Here is a 23,650-nt window from a genome sequence, read left to right on the forward strand (position 1 = left end):
GTGGAAAGCGTGTGCTTTGCGGCAGTTCTCAGAGCAAGGCATTAGGAGTGCTTAGTTTTTTTCTCTGTGTTTTTCAAGTCATCTGAACTGCCCAAACACGTCCATCATTTTTAAAAGCCCGTGATGAATATTTTTAAGGACCCCTAAGACTTCCTTGGCAGGCTTCCCAAGGTGGCGCTAGTCGTAAAGAAACCGCCCGCCAATGCAGGCGATGCCGGAGACGCAGGAGACGCAGGTTCCTGACACATACAGGAGACACAATCCCTGGGTTGGGAAGATCCGCTGGAGGAGGGCATGGGAACCCACTCCAGTATTCTTGCCTAGAGAATGCCATGGACAGAGGAACCTGGCAGGCTACAGTCCCTGGGGTCGCAAAGAGTCAGACACGACTGAGCGCATATACACACACACACAAGATTTCCTTAGCAACCAGGAGGATCCTAGGCCTTGGACATATCTCATCAATGTGTTACTGGCTATCTGATGATCTGGAACATTTAGACTTTTACTCGGGGCAGAGTTCTGTTTTCCCAGAAACCTCTGGCCTGTGACAGGCAGAACAAATTCCCATTGGTTTTCACCACTGCAGGACTCTGTCTGCCTGGTCTAGAGGCATCTAACACAACTGCCAGTTCTGGAAGCCGATGACTTTTCTGTGGAGTTATAAAGTGCTGAGTGTGGGCTCTAGGATGCACTTTTTAAAAACCGGTGACTCTTGCTTGCAGATACTTCCTAGGTGACTGCATTTGATCTGTCAATAGAATCAGGAGGGACAGGCTTGTATCTCCATGCATGAATAAGTCAGCAGCATACAAGTGGGTGCTCCCAGGTTCATGAGCCCTCCTTTCCTTGTGCACCCTAGCCAGCTTCACCATGGAAGAACACCCTTAGTTTTAGTCCCTCTGGTTAGAAGGACTCTGTCTGCCTCCCCACCCCAGAGCACATACAGTCATCTACTATATATAAATACTCACCTATAGAGTAGTCTATGTGCTGCTTTAAACACCTCGTCTATGAAGTCACTTAATCCTCGCAACAACTCCACATCTTGTTATCTTCATAATAATAGGCCATATTATCAGAAATGATAAACCTGGGGTGTAGAGAGGCTGAGAAATTTGCCCACCACCCTGAAGTGTCAGAGTCAGGACTTGAACCCTGACTTTGTGGTTCAAAGCAGTACACACACACTTCTTGCCTGATGGCTCACTATTGCCCAAGCTTCTTTCCTTTAGTTGATATGAGCTGTGGCTTGGAAGGTCTGTTCTTCTTGTAATAACTTTTCACGTGTGGACGTCTCCCTAAGTGCACTTACGTTGCTCAAGGGCTTACATTGGCTCTGCCACTCTGTGGAGCTATCAGACCTCTCAGGATACCCACATCTGCAAAGGATGGTGATGACATCTGACCTCCCAAGTTTACAGGGATATTCTGAGGATCAAATGAGAACAGTGCATGTGGAATGCGTGCCCCCATAGCACTCGGCATGGCGGCATGCTCAGTTCAGTCAGTCAAGCATAATACTTATGCTTAAAGACCTAGGGATACACAGAAGACAGCAAGAGACAAAGTCCCTGTTCTCAAGAACTTCACATTCCATTGGGGAAGAGAGAAACAAATAAACAGAGTCAGTCACAGTGCGGGAGGAGGAGAAGGTGATATCGAACCCCACTGTGATCCAGCGAGACCACAGCTACCAAACACTTGCAGAACTGAACAGATGTCACAGACAGGAAAGGAAGACATCAAGGAAAAGGGTGTGATGAATTAGTTTAGAATTGGTCTAGATCAGCGGTTCTCACAACTGGTTGATCTAAGAATTCCCTGAACAACTGTTAAGAATATATTTTCCTGCAGCTCCATCCCCACCCCACCTCCAATTCAGCAGAACTGGAATCTGGGTTAAGGCCTAGGTTTGTGCACTTGAAACAGCCAAGTGAGTTTCAGTAATATGATCTTAAGGGCCAGGTTAAGGGTATGAAGGGCTTTCCAGGTGGCGCTAATGGTAAAGAATCCCCCTGCCAAGGCAGGAGACATAAGAGACTCAGGTTTGATCCCAGGGTCGGGAAGATCCCCTGGAGGAGGACCTGGCAACCCATTATTCTTGCCTGAAGGATCCCATGGACAGAGGAGCCCGATGGGCTATAGTCCATGGGGTCGCAAAGAGTCGGACACGACTGAAGTGACTTAGCACGCAGGCACACAGGGTATGAAGGGTATGAACTCTATCCAAAGGGCTCCTCTAGCTCATAAATCAATCTTCCAGTGATTTTAGGGTCATTTAAAAAATCTTGGTTCTTTTGAAGAAGTAGAGCTCACACTTTTTGTTGTGTTCATTTCTGGTTGTGTTTTCCCTTTACAGGGGCAGATTCAGTAACGACAAACTCCATTCCAATGGCAAATCCTAAGAACAGAAGAGATTACCAAGCCGGGCATTCACATGTTTTCTTAGAGGGTGGTCCTCCATGCCCTGTTCTGTATTGCCTAACAATGCCAACCACAGAGGGGGGCAATGTGCATTGGTAACATTCTTATGCTTTTTAAAAAAAATTTCAGGTGAACAAATAATTTTTTTTACATGTCATACAATTTCCCACTTAAATCATTTAAAGTATGCAATTCAGTAGTATTTAGTGCATTCACGATGTTCTGCAAACATCAGGACTATGTAGTTTCAGAACAATTCATCAGCCCAGAAGGAAACTCACAAAATAATCGTTCCTCATTCACCTTTCATCAAAATCCTGGCAACAATGAATCTGCTTTCTGTCTCTATGGATTTGTTTATTCTTGAGATTTCCTAAAAATTGAATCATACAATGTGATCTTTTGTATCTGGCTGGCAGACACTCCTCATATATATCAAAAAAAATTGAAAAAACAAGTATTCAAAAAAAAAAAAAAAAACACGTGTAGCCGGATGCTTTCGGCAGCACTATTCAGAATAGCTAAAAGGTGGACGTGAAAATCCAGATGTCCACCAACTGGTGACTGGGAAGATGAAATGTGGTATAGTCACACAATGGAACATTACTCAGCCATTAAAAAGAACGAAGTACTGGTTTATAGTACAGCATTGATGAACCTCAAAAACATTATGCTAAGTGAAATAAGCCATCCACAAAAGACAACACAGTGCATGATCCCACGTACAGGCACTGTTTTATATATACATTTCGACATATTACTCCATAGCCCAAAATGCTGTTTCAATGCAGCAGGTTTCCAGACTAACAAAAGTTCTGGACTGGCCCTCGGCAACCCTATTGTCTCCATCCCTATGTGCTGTGCTGGGCTTAGTTGCTCAGTCGTGTCCGACTCTTGTGACCCCACAGACTGTAGCCTGCCAGGCTCCTCTGTCCATGGGCTTCCGTAGGCAAGAATACTGGAGTGGGTTGCCATCTCCTTCTCCACTGCATCACTATAAAAAATATACGTGTTCTGCAACATAAATGTACAGGGGAGCCAGAAATCATATTCAAGGTAGAGTCATAGTCACATAGGTAATACATAAATAAAATGTAAAATATCTTCCTGAGTCCCCGGTTAGTTAACACTAGATTAAATTGGGGATGAGAAGGGAGGGAAGAACTTCAGAATCTTACTTAAATTATTATAACTCTGCAATATATACTTTTTCCTTAACCAAAAGAAGTCATAATTTATTCTGGATTATACTGTACACTGTCACAGCTGGTGAGACACTTCCTAATTATTTTTGTTCCGTACATATTAGGAAGTTGCATGCTAAGTCGCTTCAGCTGTGTCCGACTCTTTGAGATCCTATGGACTACAGCCCACCAGGCTCCTCTGTCCATGGGATTCTCCATGCAAGAATACTGGAGTGGGTTGCCATGCCCTCCTACAGGGGATCTTCCCGATCCCAGGATTGAACCCTCATCTTTTATGTCTCCTGCATTGGCAGGTAGGTTCTTTATCACTGGTGCCACCCGGGAAGCCCATCTAATTTGGTTTCTTGCAAAGAGGCTGATAGAAACCCACAATTTAACCTTCCTCTATGGCATCTTTACTCTGATTAGCCTTAAACTGACAGGAAATTGGCAGTTTTCCAATTTCCTTCTCCTTAAGATAATAAGCCATGTCAGGATAGAAATCAGTGTCTCCATAAATCTCCAGTTTTCCTTTTTCTTTTATAAAGCTCATTCCAGAGCCAACCTCGAAGGCTGCCTTTTAATAAATGGATTCCAGCCCATAGGAGACTGCATGCTGGTTTCTTGGAGGCTGAAGGGGGCTCACGCTTACCGCTTCCATCAGGCCCTTCACGGTGGGGGATTTCAACATCAAGGCATCAAACACGTCGTCCGTCTCCTTCCTCACGTACAGAAGCACTGGAAGAGAAGGGTGGGAAGCCATGACCGCAGAACCCACGCGGCTGCCCCTGGAGGCTGCTCCCCTCACACAGGGGTCAGAGGCTGCCATCATCCGACCCCTGACCCACACGGCATCCCACCCAGTGATGAGGCACCTGCGGCTAGGGACTGTTACTGAGGATTCAATGAAAGAAACCAACAGTAGGGTGTAAGACGTCGTCACATCACACCCATCACATTTGAATTCCTTTAAGGTGGGCACACGATCTCTTTATGACTCATTTCTCTGTGACCTCTATCTTCTATTTATTTGACCATTCAACAAATATTACTGGATATCCATCTGGGCCCAAGGCCCCAGGCAGTGTGACAGGAGCTGGGGTTGCAGTAATGAGTTAAGACACAGCCTGCCCTTCAGAAGTCTGTAGTCCACTTAGAGAGGCGGGCATTCCTCAGATGAGCAGACAGGGTGTCAGAGTTATGAAGGAAAAAAACCACAAGTGGGGGCTTGTAAGGCCTGAGCTTTATCAAGGGGGTGGGGAAGGAGGGCTCCCAGAAGGCTACTTTGAAGGAGAGATCTGAGTTATGGAGGGTGTAGAGGCATCAGTGCAGGCCATGGGGGTGAGGAGGGTGGGAGGGAGAGGACAGGGAGGCGACCCCCAGGTGGACAGACTAACAGGCCCACAGGGAGACCGAGCAAGTCAGAGGCAAGCTGAGGGAGGAGCTGAGAACCTGATCTGGCTTTGAGCCCAGTTCAGCCTGCTGGGGGGCCCTATTTGTTCAACCCCTTCAAGCTGAGGACGATACCTCCCTCGTGGGGCTGCTGAGAGGGATGAATGAGACAGCAGCCGTGGGCACCAGGCATGCAGGCGGCACCCCCAATTTCTCCATCCCTGGGTCATTATGAAGCAACTGCAGTGAGGGTGCTGGTTCCCTTGGCGAAGGCACGTGCAGTTTTCTGCTCATTTCTCTATAACCTAACATACTGAATCCAGCAACGCACAGAATACAAGAGATGGCAGGGACCCCAGGGGTCCTCAGGGAGGCAAAGGCACACTGTTACTGCAGCCCCACTCTTACAGCAACTGCACCAGGCTCAGCTCCCGGGAAGAACCAGGAAGCACTATTCAGATGAGACTCTCCAGGCCCAGTGAACTGCCTGCCCTTTCTTTCCCTCCTCCTGGTGATGACCTGGCTTCTGCTTCTACCTTCAGAGGGAAGGAAGGGGCCGAGGCTGAAGCCCCATGCACCTGGCCACAATAGGAAGAACGCACAGGTCAGAAGCCCTGTTGAGCCCAGATCCTGACCACCGTCAGATACCCATGGAGCCGCGGTCACCACCAGCCTGAAAGAATGGAGCTGAAGCTGGGAAATGAAATCGGCTCTAATCCAAACTCCCACCCCTTCTTCTCCTCCTGCCCAGTCCCCAGGGACATCATTAAAGTTGCTGCTTTGTAACGGCAGCGTCTATGGGTGCACATGGGCTCTGCCCGCATTTTCCTTCTGCAGCCAGAGGTTCAGTTTCTGTATGATGCCCCAGAAAGAAAAAAACAAAACCGTAAGCATTGCAGTTTCTTCTCTTCACCAAGTATAAAAATAAAATACCAAGGAAATAGATTGGAGAATAGTATCTCCGATATTGGATAGCCCCCATTTCAGCTACAATGATCTAGTGACCTAATGGCACTGTATGAGGTCTCAATGTTAGCAGCACAGAGAGAAATAATTAGACCACAGGGCCTCAATTACTACTAGATGGGGGAAATTTTAAGTAAAAAACAAAACAGAACAAGAAACCCCACCGGTGCCTCTCACAGATAAACGTTCTGTAACTTCTTCCCATGGACCCCCAACAGAAAAACGTAATCTCCAGTACCCTAAGGAAACCCCAAACCATGTTCTGTTAAAGTGAGTACCACTTCCACTGGATCTGAGATAGTGCAGCTGCCACTCCTGCTGCAGGAGTCCCTGGAAAGGGTTAAAGGGGGCGTGGCGGCAGGTTGACCGGCTGCATACTGTGTCACCGTCTCCTGCTGGGCTTGTTGACAGCCACACTGGCAGCGCTGGGCTTACAGCTCACCCCCACGGCTTGCCCAGAGAGACAGCTCTCATTACTGTGTGTCTGTGGATAATAATCACTCCGCTAATGATAGCAATAACCATCATCACACATCCAAGACCTCCTACAGACAAAGGCAGCCAGCCAAGGGGGGCCAGCCCCTGGTGACTCCAAGGGAGCCACCCTGAGAAATGGCCACAAAGACAAAGCAGCAAACAGTGGCATTGGTGATAATTACGGTCACTGCCTCTCCTGGAGAACTTCTAACAAAGAAACAGTGGGCACCATCACTGATCCCGGCTCCTCGTGCTCATCAAAGCCCAGCTCAGAGTAGGAGTCCTGGCAGAGGGGCTCAGGCACTCCACAGCCCTTTTCCAAAGACAAGCCACTCCTGGGAGTTCTCTATTGCTGGAAGGTTGCAGCGCCCTCATGTGTCCCTACGACTGAGATGTTTCAAAGGCCATAACCGTGTCTCGTCACAGCCCAATACAAATTCTGGTGGCAATTTTTGTGCTAACTTCACCACCTCAAAATAATCTGAAAAACACAATCTTTAGACCAGTCACACTCACTAACTATGGATCTAAGCTGCAATCACTTTGGCCTGTGTGATTCTTGATTTCCATACAACACTGCCCTCCTTTTAAAGGATGAGATATAAAAGGCATGCAGGAACAGAGCTCAAAATGAACTCGAATATTTGATGGTGAGCCTGGGAAATCTGAAAACCCTTTAACGGTTTAAATACTACTACTGCAATCAACACTACTCAGGTATTTATGCTCTTTGAATTCTGAAATGCTCATTACTCAATCATAATTATGATAATATGCCTTAACTAGATCCAGGCCTAAAAATAAAACTAGTAATAGTGAAGATGGAGTGCTTACTATGCACTGGGCACTTGAGTTTAGTGCTTTACATACATTAACTCATCAGTCCTCATTCTGTGATGTAGGTATCCTTGTGGTCCCCACTTTAGAAGCGAGGACTCCAATGCACAGAGGACCTTCCCAAGGTCATTCAATGTGACAAGGCTGAGGGAGGCTGCAGAGGGGATGCTCTTACCACTGTACAAACCCATTTTAACAAATAGGGGAAAAAATTCTCAATAACAAAAACCTCAAGCCTGTGCAGATGGTGGGCGTATAGCAACCTGCCTCATTAACAGTCCGGTGCTGCATAAGCCAGAAGTTCTGGAAGCTCTTGGTGTTGGCTATAGCGGAGTGTGCGGGGTACGCCCCCCTTCACCCCTTTCTCTTACTCCCAGGAAGGACAGTGGGTCAGCAAAGCATTGAGATGCTGAACAAGACACTAACATGCCCGTGCTTCCTTTCTTACCCTCTTGGTGAAGTGGAATAATATCCTTGACCAAGAGAAAATGAGTTAAGGTGTGATATCACAGAAAATAGGTTCATTTACTTGTGCCATGATCCATCATTGGCGTCTATTGAACAAGTCTCAGCTCTTGGTGCTTATGAGAGGCTATTGTCAAACACAGCGCGGGTTTCTTTTTAACTTTCTATTTCACTGCTGGATGAGTCAGTATGTTCATTACATTGCCCTCAAGGTAAAGGAAAGAACCAGCTCCCAGAAAGAATAAATGTTTGCTTAGGGTGTTTAAAGAGGCAAGGTGGAAAGCAAAGGAGGAAACTGTGGACTTCCTTTGTCAATAAGAGCATCTCCAGGCCAGCACGGAACCACAGGGCCCGGACGGAATGTGAGCTCTTCTGGGTGAACCGTCCCCCACTCTTCCTCATGAGAGCGAGGCCAAGGAGGGCAGGGCCCCAGGGGGAGCGGTACCTCGCTTCATCCCTTCTTCTTTCATCTGCTTAGAGGGTGCCGGACCAAACTCCTCTTCCATGGGCCTGAACATCCGTTTCACAAGGACACTGCTGCTAGAAAAGATGAGAAAGTGTTCATTCATTAAAGTATGCGGGGTGCCAACAAAAACCCTTTCCCATTGTGTATACCATCCCTCGTCACAACTGGATCCATGCACCAACCTCCCGCCTTCGGGTCGCAGGTCCCGAGTGGGCGTGTGGGGCAGAACACACACCCCAATATCTTTACCACGTGGCCCCGAGACATTCTCCCTGTCCTAAATACGGATCCGCCAGGGGAGACCGCTGGGTTTCACCCATTCTGTCCTGCACCTCACCCCCTTCCTGCTCAAATGTCGAGGGCTAGGGAGGCGATGTGAGCCCTGTGTCTGTATGCCCTCCAAGTTACCCAGCCCCTCTCATCTAGCTAGCATCTGGGTGTCCTGCACCCTCTCGCCAGCCCCGAGGGCAGAGCATGACCTCTGTCTGGAAAGGGCACAGGCCTCCCTCGTGCATGCGTGCTAAGTCGTTTCAGTCATGTCCGACTCTTTGCGACCCCGCCAGGCTCCCCTGTCCGTGAGATTCTCCAGGCAAGAATACTGGAGTGCGTTGCCATGTCTTCCTCCAGGGGATCTTCCCAACCCAGGGATTGAACCCACATCTCTTATGTCTCCTGCATTGGCAGGCAGGCTCTTTACCTCTGGCGCCACCTGGGAAGGCCCCAGGCCTGCCTCAGTGGGTCTCAGTTATGAAGTTGCCCTCAGATCCTGCTGTTCCACGGCTCCGTCACTTGCAACAGAGGAGACTGCAGTGCTGGAGGATTCCTAGATCCAGCCCTCCCTTCCTCCAGGAGAGGGTTTCAGCCCCTCTTCCTGAGGGCCCACAGGTCCCCAGTCAGCAAGTTCTGGTAGTTCTACATTTCCTCCCAGAGTCCCTGTCCATTGCGGGCTTTCTAAGGAAGGGAGAGCTGTCAGGAGAAAGGAACTCGGAAGAACAGTAGTCGTCGCTGCTGAGAGTCGCAGCTGGCACGTGTGTCCCCTCAGACTCAGAGGCTGAAACCCAAGCCCCCAGGAGAAGGGTATTCAGAGGCGGGAGCATTCAGAGGCAATTAGACCCTGTGGGTGAAGCCCCCCATGATGGGAGCATCTTTTAAGGAGCGGATGCCCTCTCTCTGCCATGTGAGGACACAGCAAGAGGATGGTGGTCTGCAGGCCAGAAGAGGGTCCTCACCAGATGGCAGCCATACTGGCATTCTGATCTCTTCCAGTCTCTCCTTCTAGAGACTTCCAGCCTCTCAAACTGTGAGACGCACACTGTGCTGTCTGAGCCACCTAGTTCATGGTGTCTTGTTACAGCAACCCAAACTGACCAAAATGCCGAGCAAACGGTCCTGCATGGCGTCCTACTGTCCTTAAAGCCCTCAAGAGAGTGGGTGCAGGTTTTCAGGAAACTTTCATCTCTCTGGGGATTCCTGGACCCAGGCACATGAAGCAAGGATAGATAGGCAGCTCAGCGGTATTGTTAAGACATGAACTCTGGGTACCGAGCACCGTGGTTTAAACCCCTGCTTTGCAGACTCACAGACAAAGAAAACAAGCTATGGCCACCAAAGGGGAAAGTGGGGGGCCATAAATTAGGAGTTTGGGATTAAAATCTAAAATAGATAACCAACAAGGACCTACTGTATAGCACAGGGAACTCTACTCAATATCTTGTAATAACCTATAACGGAAAAGATTCTACAAACTTATATATATAACTGAATCACTTTGCTGGACACTTGAAACTAACACAACACAATAAATCAACCGTGTTTCAATAAAAATTAAAAAAAATAATAACCCCGTGCTTTGCAATCTACTAGCTATGAACACATGGACAAGTCCTTCAACTGCCCTGAGACTCAGCCTGCTTGTCTTTAAAAGGAGGCTATTGAGAGAAGTAAATGAATTCAACACACGTGAAGCATTCACAGAGTTGCCTGATACTTTGTAAGAACAACTGAAGTGTTATTAGAGATGCATCATGATGATCATGAAAATGAACGAGGGAGAGATCTGAGGAAGAGAGATACGGGGAAAGAGTACAGAAGGCAGACAATTTGAAAGAGCTCAAAGTTCCCATTTACCATCATATGGCAAATAGTCCAAACTACCTCTCTAGTCCAAATTAAGGGCCAAAGTTGGAAAAACTTCCTGCATTGGAGACTGACATTGTATCAATCCCAAGCTTCCAAGACATTAATAATATAAAACTCTGTTTCAAAACCAAACCTCTACTGGCATCACTGTCATTAAGAAGCTTTTATTTCCTCAATTCTCAAGTGGAGCTAATGCTGGGATCCAGTGGTAGAAAGAGCACGTGGGGTAAAACTGTCCAAACGGCATTTCTATTAATTCTAACGGTTTAAATTATTAAACCAACAAGGCTTTAATTGACCATCTCACAGTCTAGATCTGTGACTGTGAAAGTCGTTCAGTCATGTCTGACTCGTTGCAATCCCATGCAATCTCCTCTGTCCATGGAATTCTCCAGGCAGGAATACTGGAGTGGGTAGCCTATACATTCTTCAGGGGATCTTCCCAGTCCAGGCATCAAACTGGGGTCTCCTGCATTGCAGGCGGATTCTTTACCAACTGAGCTACCAGGGAAGTCAGCTAGATCACACTCTAGATCAGGGGTCCCCAAACTCCGGAATCTAATGCCTGATGACCTGATGTGGAGCCGATATAATAATAGAAACAAAGTACACAGTAGGTATAATGCGCTTGAACCATCCTAAAACCAATCCCCCTCCTCCAAGGTGCACAGAAAATCGTCTTCCATAAAACCAGTCCCTGGGGCCAAAAAGGATGGGGATTGCTGCTCCAGATGGTCCAAAAGTATGTCTACCAGCCCTTAGGAAGACCACTTTCTATAAAGCACTTTTCATCTTGGTAAATTAAGTCTCTTGAACACTCTGCGAGCCAGCAGGGCGAGAACTAATCTTATCCCTATTCAGTGATGACCAAACTAAGGCACAGCTGTCGTGTCTTACGCTGGGCAATGCAGCTAAACAGTGAATCAGGCTGTTAAGAGAACCCAGCTCTGAGGGACAACCTCATGATAAAGTACCCAATAAAACTGAGATGACGATGAGTAAGAGTATGAGAAATGATATTAAGAGTCAGCATTCCGTCTTATCCCATGGTAATCAAACCATGGAAAGAGCTAGAGGAAAAACTCAAGGTCAAGTCCCAGTTGAAGGTGGTAATGAGTTTTAAGGGCCCTGTTCCCTCTATCTTCCCCTCACTTTTCTTTAAAATCATAAAAGTGGGTCATATTATTCTGTCATGTCTTGAATCTGGACTGACCATGACCTTGGGAGCAGAAGATTAAAAATTCATTGACTTGGCAGTCAGTGACCAGGAGGTTAATAATGGGTAAACAGACTGAACTATCACCACTCATGCTGTGTCAGGGTTCCTTAACTAGTGATTTTCTTTTTCTCGCCAAGGACGATTTATTTATATTTTTCCAGTTCTGTTGACTTTTGACAGCACCCCACTCTGAGCCATGACAAACTTTGTCATTAAAATAACATCTTGGATAAACCACATTTCTCTTAGGAGTTCAGAGATGCTTTTTCACACTTCCAAATCTATAAACCCAGTGGGAGTCAATAGCTTGTGTGGTCTGAATTCAGTGGTTTCATTTCTTTTCAAGGCAAGGTGAGAAAAGAAGGGCAGAAATGACTGCCCAGGTGATAGATGGGAAGAGCACAGATTTCAGGTCTCCTGATGTCCTGTTCAATTACAGTAGATTGCACCACAAAAGGATGAGAACAAGGAGAAGGAGCTTTCTCTGATACTAATCTTCTTCCTTCAACCCACACCTTTTGGGCATAGTGTGTGAGGTTAACGTGTGGAGGGGCTCCAGACCCAGCAACGTGTGAAGCCATTGTTTTATGGGGTCAATTTCAGGGAGAGCAAGTCCCTGAGGTATTAACAAAGGCTAGCTGTTTCATCAGGAAAAAAACTGGGAAGGTGCCTGGGTCTGGAGGCTGCGTCTCTGGACATACTTGGCCACGTTGAGCCCTACCTGTCAGGCTGGGTCACACTAGACATCAGTACCTAGTGAAGAGGTGTCAGAATAAAACCCAGAAAGGCGCTGCCGGCACCATGGCAGCATAGTTTGTCTAGTTCACAGCTCTGCTTATGGCCCGTGTAGGCTGGCGACCACATCTGCCCTAAATAAATGAATGTCCCTGCCTGCAATGTGGGAGACCCAGGTTCAATCCCTGGGTCGGGAAGATCCCCAGGAGAAGGGAATGGCAACCCACCCCAGAATTCTTGTCTGGAGAATCCCATGGACAGAGGAGCCTGGTGGGTTACTGTCCATGGGATCACAAAGAGTGGAACACAGCTGAGAGACTAACACCACCACAACCGTTTATTAGCCTCAGAAAAGTGGAGGTCCTCTTATGTTCAAGTCCTCACAAAGGCTCTCACATAATGGAGTAGAATCTCAATTTATTTGCAACAACAAATCGCTCTTTGGGGAAGAATCTATCATTTCCAAATGACTTTAATCAATGCTAGTTCAGGGTCTTGGTAGAATTCATCTGACACAGTCAGTAAAAACAAACCAAAGTCAAAAAGCAAACAAACCCCACATATATTTAGTAACAATTATGGTAGTTAAGAGCTTACAATTAAAAGCAGTAAATAATTAGGTCAGTAGGCCCGAGAAGGATCATTTTAAGAGGAAATACAGATATTTCTGTTTGTGGCTAAGATGTTGCAGTTGTGGCAAACCAAGCAATGTTCCATCCAAGAACAACTTAAGTAACTGCGTGTGTGTGTATGTGTATATATATGTTAATATTTAAGCTTATTGAAGGTATTGGAGACTACTGTTGAGTCAGCCAGAACCTGAGAGCTAAGATCCCAGAGGAGAAAAATGCAGCAAGGTGGGCTGATAGTCAGTGAGCTGCTTTTCCCTGAAGCATCTGCCATTTCTCAACTGGGAGCAGAGGATGGTGATCCCAGCAGAGGCACATACTTAAGGGCAAAGAAGCCTGCACAGCTTTGGGCAATCTCATGGTGTTAGAGAAACAGAAATTGGTGTTTAGGAGTGCAAAGGTATTCAGGACTAATGGGAAAACTTCCAGAGAGAAGGGAAGCAGGAGAAGTGAGCCAGACACTGCAGTATTCCTTCCTAGATCTTTGTCAGATTCTTAAGCTGCACGACACAAAGACAATAAAACAAAAATACGCTAGAAAAATGATGACCAAATAAAAATGCTTACAACAAAGAAACAAATATGAAAGAATTCTTTGCCAAAAGTTCCATAATGAAAGAACAATTAAACAGAATTCTTCTAGCAACAGGAAAAGGAGCCCATATATAACTGAATCACTTTGCCAAATACCAGAAACTAACTCAACATTGTAAACCAACTATATTTCAGTTTTTGAAAAATGGTGGGGCAGAGTGCCACGTGCTATACAGTAGGTCTTGTTGATTATCTATTTTAATATAGCAGCATGTATAATATTATGTGGCAGCTTGAATGGGAGGGAAGGTTTGGGGAGAGTATGTATGGCTGAATCCGTTTGCTGTTCACCTGAAACCATCACAAAATGGTTACTCTGCTATACCCCAATATAAAATAAAAAGTTTAAAAGTAAACAAAATTTAAAAGATGGTGAGGGAATTCCCTGGTGGTCCAGTTGGTTAAGAAACTGCACTTCCAATTCAGGGGGCCCCAGTTTGATTGCTGGTGAGGGAACTAAGCTCGCCCAGGCCATGTAGCCAAATAAATAAATAATGGAAAGCTCTTTGGTATTCTTAGGTAGGTTTATTCTTAAGTATTTTATTCTTTTTGTTGTAATGGTAAATGGGATTGATTCCTTAATTTCTCTTTCTGATTTTTCATTGTTAGTATATAGGAATGCAAGTGACGTTTGTGTATTAATTTTGTATTCTGTGACTTAAATTCACCAATTTAGCTCTGGTAATTCTGATAGTATCTTTAGGGTTTTCTAAGTATAGTATCATGTCATCTGTAAACAGTGAGAGTTTTACTTCTTCTTTTCCAATCCAGATCCCTTTTATTTCTTTTTCTGCTTTAACTGCAGTGGCTAGGGCTTCCAAAGCCGTGTTGAGTAACAGTGGTGAGAGTGAGCAACCTTGTCTCGTTCCTGAACTTAGAGGAAATGCTTCTGGCTTTTCACCATTGAGAATAATGTTTGCTAAGGGTGTATCATATATGGCCTTTATTATGTTGAAATAGATTCCTTCTATGCCCATTTTTTAAAGAGTTTTTATCATAAATGCATGCTGAATTTTGTCAAAAGCTGTTTCTGCCTCTATTGAGATTATCAAATGATTTTATCTTTTACTTTGTTGACATGGTGTATCACATGGATTGATTTCCATCAACAGATGAATTTGCAAAGAAGATGAGGTACATGTATACAATGGAATATTATTCAGCCATGAAAAGGAATGCATTTGAGTCGGTTCTAATTGAGGTGAATGAACCTAGAGCCTATTATACAGAGTAAAGTAAGTCAGGAAAACAAATGTCATACATATATGGAATCTAGAAAGATGGTACTGATGAAGCTATTTGCAGGGCTGCAGTGGAGACGCAATCATAGAGAACAGACTTGCAGACACAGTGAGAAGGAGAGGGTGGGCCGAACTGAGAGAGGAGCATGGAAACATATACACTATCATACATAAAACAGATGGCCAGTGGGAATTTGCTGTATGAATCAGGGAGCTCAAACCAATACTTTGTGACAACCTAGAGGGGTGGGATGGGGTAGGAGATGGGAGGGAGGTTCAAGAGGGAGGGGACATATGTACACCTATGGCTGACTCATGTTGCTCTATGGCAGAAACCAACACAATATTGGAAAACAATTGCTCTCCAATTAAAAATAAATAAAGAAAAAAGAAATCAAACACAATTAAAAAAAACAACGGAAAAGGATCCCAAAGAAACACAGAAATAAAGGAATGAAGAGCAACAGAAAGGGTAAATGTAGGTTAAATTTATAAAAGGAGGTAAAGCTCAGTTTTATGAGTATTTAGTTCAAATCTTCCAATTTGCAAAATGGCTAACTAGTACAAGAATAACCGGAACTAATATAAGAAACTGATAAAAATCTGCTACGCTAAGGGATGGTAAAGATGATTTTCATTTTCTTAAATATTTTCTAAAAATCTCCCTTGTGTATCTGATGCAGATTTGAATATTACTGGGTGGATTTTTTTAACTGCAATATCTAACAGTAAAAGTAAAAATATATCCGTTGAAACGGAGATGGTCCTGGGAATTCTCCGGTGGTTCAGTGGTTCAGACTTGGCGCTTTCTCTGCTATGGGCCTGGGTTCAATCCCTGTTGGGGAGACTAAGATCCTGCAGGCTGTGCAGTGTGGCAAAAAAAAAAAAAAAGAAAGAAAAGGGGGTGGGTTTCTTACAGCTGCATGTGAATCAATGATTATCTTGAAATAAGAGTTTAATTAAAAACAAAATTTAAAAATAAGAGGCAACATGGCAGCAGTCACTTATGTAACTAATATTACAAGAGTCAATATTTGTGACTTAGGACAGAATTTCTAAGTTCTGTATCTCAACTTTGAAGGTAGCGAAGAACTGCCTTGATATATAGTATGAGATGACATAAAAGTAACTTGAAGAATGAGAAAGATACGGATGTCATGAATTGTGAAGAATTCGAATAAAAGTTTCACAAAATGTGAGATATTTCTAAATTATGTTACTTTTTAAATGCATGTTAAACAAAGTAAATTAACAACAACAACAAAAGTATCAACAGAGTGTTGATTCTTTTGGCTATATTCAAAAAAGTTTACCTATTCAAAGTGGCCCCAGAGCTTTAGTTTATGTTTTCATATTCTCCTGGGGAAACTGTCCTATAGTTGTAATCACCTGTGTATATGTGGTTAAGACATAGCCCACCATGTCCTACAGCTCATGGTTTGCTTAGCATCCCTGAGAACCTCATCAAAAAAAAAGTGCTTGGTCCTCCAGGAAATTGCTCCTTTAAGAGAAATAGGGCAGAATTCTGGAAGAACTTTATTTTGTGCTGATGAACACAGCATGATGAATACTTAGGTTTAATATTATGTTGATTAAATGTACTCACTGGTGATTGGTCAACAATCTCTAATATCTCCAAAGTGCATTGAATTTTGGCCAAAGTGTTCTGGGTGGAAGATAACACCTCTTGCTCAGCAACACTGTAACCAAGCTCAGGGTTTGGTCTGGCAGCATCTCTGAGAGGAAAGGCATGGCCCTCTGCTCCAGTTATTCAGAGGCTGATGAGTGAAGTCACTTTGGAGGGCTGACTCTCTGAGCAGTGATGGAACCAAATTCAGACTTGCTGTTCTCTACATTTGTCTTCTTCTGGCTTTTATTTTCCTAAAGACTCAGTCTTAAGGCTTCCCTGGTGGCTCATTGGTAAAGAGTCTGCCTGTAATGCAGGAGACATGGGTTCGATCCCTGGTTGGGGAAGATCCACTGGAAAAGGAAATGGCAACCCACTCTAGTATTCTTGCCTGGAGAAGACCATGGACAGAGGAGCCTAGTGAGCTACAGTCCATGGGGTTGCAAGAGTCGGATGTGACTTAGGGACTAAACCCACCTACCAGCCTTTGAGGAGATTATACAAGATGGGCCCACAGGAGATAGTGGCATGCCTTTGAGAAGAAGCAAAAATAAGAGAAATTCTGAGAGAGGATTATGGTCTGAGTGCCCCATGTGGCATCAGGCGATGGCAAGTTCTTGGAGGGAAATCACTGTTTTTCCAGACTTAAGGATGCCCAAGTTCACCAAGAAACCCTGTATCCTGAATGCAGTATGTGAGCCATAGAAACGCAAAACTTGAGGGGACCTCATGGAAGGCTGGAACGTGGGCATCCTAGTGGGGATGAGTGTGGACAGAGGATCAAGGCAAGAAGGGTCTTCCAGGAACTAGGGGTCAGATGGAGATGGAGACCAGATCCCCCGATCCTCAGTTTCCTCAGGAGAGATCTCACAGATCCTCTTCTACAAAATCTTCCTTTTACAATGGAGAACACCAAAGTCCAGAGGTCAGGGACCCAGCCCCAGGCTTCCCACTGGGGAGCAGCAGCCCAGGAGGAGAACGTGGGCTTCCTGGCTCAGAGTCATCGTTCCTTCCATGACGCCACCCTGTCCTTTGTGAACCAAGTGAACAACAGAGTAGAAGTGATTGGTGCTAATTGTTCCTGTTCATTCCTGCTGCTGGAATATACGACCTCTGTAGCTCAGACGGTAAAGCGTCTGCCTACAATGCAGGAGACCCGGGTTCAATCCCTGGGCTGGGAAGATCTCCTGGAGAAGGAAATGGCAACCCACTCCAGTATTCTTGCCTGGAAAATCCTGTGGATGGTGGAACCTGGTAGGCTACAGTCCATGGGGTCGCAAAGAGTCGAACACGACTGAGCAACTTCACTTTCACTTCACTTTCACCAAGATAAAAAGAGAACAATATAACTAGGTATTTAGAAAATTTGGAACTCAGAATTTGGAGGTCAGATCCTGGATGAGGCTCTGCTCCTGACCAACTAGGGAATTATTGTCTCTTTTGAGATTCTCTATCCTTTAGGACAGAGGGTGGCACACTTCCCCTGGAAAGTAAACAGTTAGGCTTTCCAGGCTAGACAGTCTTTGTTGCAACTACAACAGCGTCTCTCTACTGAGCTCTGCTGAAGCTCTGCTATTGAAGCACCCAGGCAGCCAGAGACAAGGCGTTCATGTGGCTGTGTGCCAATTAAATGTGACTGTGTGCACTTGAATCTCATAATTTTCAAATGTTATGCAATATTATTCTTCTTTTGGACTTTTTCAACCATTTGAAAATATGCAGACAGTACAAAAAGAAGTGGTGTGCTGCAGTGGGGCAGGGGCGGTGGGGGGCGCTCAATTTGGCCCTTAGGCTACAGTTTACCAAGCTCTGCTTTGGAAAAGAACCCAGGACTATCTGTTCCACTTGACTTCATTTTGAAATGTTGCACAAGGAAATATTGCTTAAGAATAGGGAAGCCTTGGTTTGACCATAATTTGAAAAACAGTGATCTAGAGAGTTTAGTTATACCCATGTAATTAGTGCAAACCAAGATTTTAGTTGTAAGTGGTGTAACATGATGAAAATTGAATGTAGTACAGCATCCAGGTGGCAAAAAGAAATAATCTCAATATAATCTCCAACTCATGTGGTTCAGAACACGTGTACTTCTGAGAGCCAATTTTAAGGAGACCAGTAACAAATCTGGTGGTACCCCCTGGTGGGAGAATTAAGATGTTGAGAGGTAAAATGACATGTGAATGAGGAGGAAAGGTTGAGACTCATCCAGAAAGAACTACAGCCAACGCATATCAGTCAAAAGAAGGCAACATCGGTTCCACAAACTAACTTTTTTGGAGCTGGAATTGTCCAATAGCGTCATGAGCTATCTCCTACAATGAGAATAGTCAGAATATTCCCATCACTGGGAACATTCAAGTAGAAGTTGGCTGACCCTCTATCAAGAATGTGGTATATTGCACTGTATTGCCTGGGAATAGGATCAGCTAAACGACCTTGAAGGTTCCTTTTTGCCTCCAAAATTCTAGGAATCTACACAATGAGTTAATGAACAGAAAAGCAGTATGCAGCGACTTGATACCCAAGACACTGGGAGCCTTCAATGCCCCTGTGTAAACCCTCTCTTCCCTACAGTCCTGAAGACAGTGACAAGGTTCTCAATCTTCCTAGCCCCCATCTAAACCAGCCTCGCCACTGGCCCAGGCAGCTCACCCTCCAGCGTGAGGGATGTGCGGGGATGGGGAGGGGGGTCCAGGTAGCACTGAAAGGAGGACAGGCTGTCTCCTTAGCTCCTGCCTTGAGCTCAACTCGATCTTGTGTTGGGGCCAAAGATTTCAGTAACTGGATTAGCAGTGAAAGGGTGGAATCAAAGAGATGTACCACATCAAAGGCAGATCATAGGAAGGAGAGAAGGGTAAAGAGAAACTTGGGGACTTCTCTGGCAGTCCAGTGGTTAAGACTCTGTGCTTCCAATGCAAGGGACACAGGTTCGATCCCTGGTCAGGGAAGATCCCACATGCTGTGAGGTGCGGCCAAAAATAAAAATAAAAAAGAGAGAAACTTGGAAGGAGAACGGTACTTTCAGGCTTCTCCCAGACAATTCTTGGAATCAAGGCTTCTCTAGCTCTGAGTCTGGGGCTGAAAGGACATGCCCACTCCCTGTCCCATTATCCTGTGCTTGGAAACCCATTTCTACCAACAGGAACTGACTTTGGGTGTTGAAGTGAAAAGCCTGAGTGTCTTACCCTTCTCGTTCATCATCCGTGTTGTAATACACCTGTGGAACAAAACGGCAGACTTACTGTAGGTCAAGCATGAGAAATGGAAATGTATTACGTGATGCACAGACTTTCCTAAGACATTACACTGTCTCTTAAAAAAAAAGACAAATCTGTTTAATCATTTGTATGTGTCTAATACAAATCTGTGTGTGTCGAATACAAATTTAAGCTCTTCAACAGTCTCCTAGGGTTAATTCTTAGACGTTAATGAACTAAAATTAGAAATCTGACTATTTCTAGCTCAAATCAGTCTGATCAGATCACCTAAAGATCAAAGCCAAACCTTGCTTTAGACATTAAGGAAATATTTTAGCAAGATTTAAAAATCATTGCTTAGAAGGACCTTGGCACAGGGCCTGTAAGTAACCGATCCCATCCAGTCCACAAGTGAGCTGATTGCAGACTGGTATACTTTGGTAAAGGGAGGGAAGCAAGTACCAGGCAGTAAGCCCAGGCCTTTGTTTATTTCCCAAAGGGACTTGGGCTACCCTGGTCCCATGACCACAAAAATCTAGGAGTCAACTATCTTCAGGCCAGGAAATGTCACCTAGCCCTAGGAGGTATTTCTGGCTATAGGAGGTGTTCTGGCCAGAAGGGAAAGAGACTTCTTTAGGTGGTCAGCCTGGCAACAGGCCAAATCAGATTTAAAGACATTATGAAGCATCCTTATTATTTTATGCAGCTCTGGAAATCCAGAGGGGGAGCTGCTGTGTATGTTAAGTCCTCTTCACCCAGTTATTTACGGCAATTAACTGTGGGCCTTTCAAGAGCTTTAACTATGTGCTTCAGGATCATTTGCATTTGGGTGAAGAATGACACTCGTTAGTATCCAACATTCACACATTAAACTTCAAAAATCACCTTTGGGTTCCAGTCCATTTCATCAATGTCCCTGCCACAGCCATGACACCCTCCGTGTAAACTTTCTCAAAGGCTCGTGCCAGTTTCCAGGATGCCGCCAAGCCCAGACTTAGTTATACAACAGAGCTCGTTACCTGGAACTCTTCGGGAATGAGTCATATTAGTCATTGGCTGAGATTTCCATGGGGAACTTTTTCCTCTTAAACTTTTTAATGTTTATGGTAGTATTGTATCCTTTCTTCTTAAACACAAGGCAATGAAGGTGAAGGTAAGACGTTTCCTCCCCACGCCCCAAGTTTCAGTGTGGCATCAGAGCACTGGGTTATGCTCAGAATGGACTATTTATTTAGATGTATACAGAGGGACCCACATAAGCCAGGGAGCCTGGGCCACAGCACTGGACCCAAGACTGATGCTGACTTGTTTTTTTGCTGCTTTCTTTAAATGTGGCATAATACACCCGCCCTGCTTCACTGCCCAGGCAGGGTAACGGCCAGCTCTCTGCAAAGGTGCCTGGTGATCCAGAGCCAGAAGCGACCTTCTCTTGAGTGTCCCCCGGCTTCCTGGGCAGCCTGTACTGTGCTGCTCCCGTCGCCTCCCAGCACCGCCACTCCTCCTCCTCCTCCTCACACGGGATGACCCACCATCTCTTCCTAGTTGGCTCTAGTGCTTATTGCACAAATTTGATTTTTGGACAGTGTTCTCAAACTTCAGAACACATAAAAACGATCTGGAGAACTTCTCATAAACACAAATTCCCAGGCTCCCCTTAGGAGATTTTAATTTGAAAGACCTGGAATAAACCTTGGGAACCTGAATTCTTATCAAGAACGCCTGTGATTTGGGTGGAAGTGGCTTACAAGCCACAGGTCAGGGAGACGGCTCTCGAGGGTGTAAAGGAGAAGAGAAGGGATGTCCTCCCTGGGTTCAGGTGCATTGAGGGAGGCTGATTCCTGCCAGGTACATGGGATCCAGAGGAACGAGGCCTACGCAGCCCACGATTTCTCCCAAGCTCCTCTATCACTTCTTTTCAAGGGTTCTTGACAAAAGGCCCCTTGCATCAGTTCAGTTCAGTCGCTCAGTCGCATCCGACTCTTTGTGACCCCATGAATCGCAGCACGCCAGGCCTCCCTGTCCATCACCAACTCCCGGAGTTCACTCAGACTCATGTCCATCGAGTCAGTGATGCCATCCAGCCATCTCATCCTCTGTCGTCCCCTTCTCCTCCTGCTCCCAATCCCTCCCAGCATCAGGGTCTTTTCCAATGAGTCAACTGTTCGCATGAGGTGGCCAAAGTATTGGAGTTTCAGCTTCAGCATCAGTCCTTCCAATGAACACCCAGGACTGATCTCCTTTAGAATGGACTGGTTGGATCTTCTGGGCTTTAATGCGAGGAGAGGGAAACCAGAGACCTCCATAGTGCCTGCACCCTGGGTTCATGCTGTTTCAGGGGACAACAAAATCTGACTCCATGGTGGATCTGTTTCTTTAACTTTTGCTTCCCTTCCCCCGTTGCTTTTGTTTACTAAAAGGCCTGCCTGGGGAACCCTGCCCCTCTGCCTGAATTTTACAAAAAAAAAAGACATTAACACAACCTGTCCCCCTCCCACCTCCCCCCCCCACCATCCCACCTCAGGCTGGCCATTCCAGGAGATACTTGCAAGACTCATGACCTTTTTATTTTACTTCCTCACCTCCTCCCCATCTCTGTTCTATAACAGAAACTGGCATCCAGGCCCAGAGAAGATGATCATTTGGACATACTAGTCTGCCACCTTCTTGGTCTGCTTGCTTTCTGAATGATGTCACATTCCTTGCCTCCACATTCCTCGTCTCTGATTTACTGGCCTGTCGTGCAGGGAGCGGAATGAGCATGGACTCGGTAAGAATGCCCTCCTGTGAGTGTTTGATAACCATCCGGTGACTATTTCAACCCACGAGTGAATCAGTGAGACATGGAGGGAGAAGGGGACATGTGGGCTGACAGTGAAAGCTAGCCGGCGGCTTGTTCTGCAGCTGAAGGGCTGCCACGTGGCTGACTTCGCCAGGTCCATGGCAGCAGCGGTTACTGAGCATCACACCATCACCTGCCTTCCTCCCTTCCATCTCTGCTCCCTTATGGGAGAACTGGGCCAGCTCGTGACCTGCCACAGCTGGCTCTCGTGTGGCCTGTCGAAGCTCACCAAGCCCTGTCCCTCGCCCACTTCCAACATCAGAGCACTGCCTTCTTCCCTCCTGCCTCTGGACTCATCCCCCCAAACTCCTGACTCTTCTAAGGAAAGGCAGCCTTTCTAGTCCTGACCAGCTACCGCAGGTGCTCTTTTCCTTCAGCCAAGCACGTTGATCAACCACAGGATGTTCACACACTGTCCCAGCACACAGAAGAGTGCGTTCCTTTGTCACCCGGGGCTCAGGCAGGCTCCCTCACTGACCCCCTACATTCTGACTCCAAAGCCACAGGGAAAGCCTGAGGCTCTTCAAGGACAGCAGGACTTAACTTTGCTGATGCCCCAAGGGACGCTGGTTGGGCTGCTTTGCAAACTGCTGAAACCAACAAATGGGAAAGACTACACTTTCCTTCTGCTCAGCCACAGGCTAGGAGTCCCGCTCAGGACACAGAGGGGGTACGTGAGGCCAGAGACAGTCACGAGCCGTCACATTTGGTCAGTTTTCCTCTTAAGATTCATTTACAGCTTTGCGTATTTTAGAGAAATCTTGCCAAGAGAACAGGTCAGGCTGTCAGCTTTGACACAGGGCTGAAGCCAGAATCACAACAGGAAACAATGAGAGCAAGTTAATTCAACCATCCCCTCTTTCCTAAAAGTGTGACGACCTAGCTTCAAAATACAGCACGTATTTACAAAGACTGCAAATACACAAATCACCACGTTCTTGGGAATTAAAAAATAAAATCAGGCCCTGGCACTCATGTCGTAATAAATCATTACATTCTTCCTTTCATCTCTGTGTCTTTTTCCTATCAGACAAGTAAGACAAGAGGAGAATGTTAAATTTTAATGTAATGCACTCTTAAGAAAAAGAACTAGGGGGTATTCTGCTACCCATATTTAGTTGGCATCAAAAACACCAATTAAAAAGTTCTGGTTGTATAACTGGTTTGTCTCATACACAAAATGAAATGGCCCAGGGACAAAATATTCTCAAGAAAA

The 23,650-nt window shown here is 45.6% G+C and overlaps 1 protein-coding gene across 2 annotated transcripts in view; it reads right to left on the reverse strand.

The window, feature by feature from the left end:
- Positions 1-23,650, reverse strand: part of GRHL2 (grainyhead like transcription factor 2) — a 172,675-nt gene that overhangs the window by 11,660 nt on the left and 137,365 nt on the right. The window contains exons 12-14 of one of the 2 annotated variants that reach the window (XM_027561417.1): positions 19,584-19,615; positions 8,194-8,285; positions 4,264-4,349 (exon numbers count right to left, since the gene is read on the reverse strand). In XM_027561417.1, the coding sequence (XP_027417218.1) occupies positions 4,264-4,349; positions 8,194-8,285; positions 19,584-19,615 (210 nt within the window). Of the gene's footprint in view, positions 1-4,263; positions 4,350-8,193; positions 8,289-19,583; positions 19,616-23,650 lie in introns of both variants that reach the window. The other variant, XM_027561416.1, reaches the window with a different exon arrangement.

Source organism: Bos indicus x Bos taurus, chromosome 14 (assembly GCF_003369695.1).
Source record: "Bos indicus x Bos taurus breed Angus x Brahman F1 hybrid chromosome 14, Bos_hybrid_MaternalHap_v2.0, whole genome shotgun sequence".
NCBI lineage: Eukaryota > Metazoa > Chordata > Mammalia > Artiodactyla > Bovidae > Bos > Bos indicus x Bos taurus.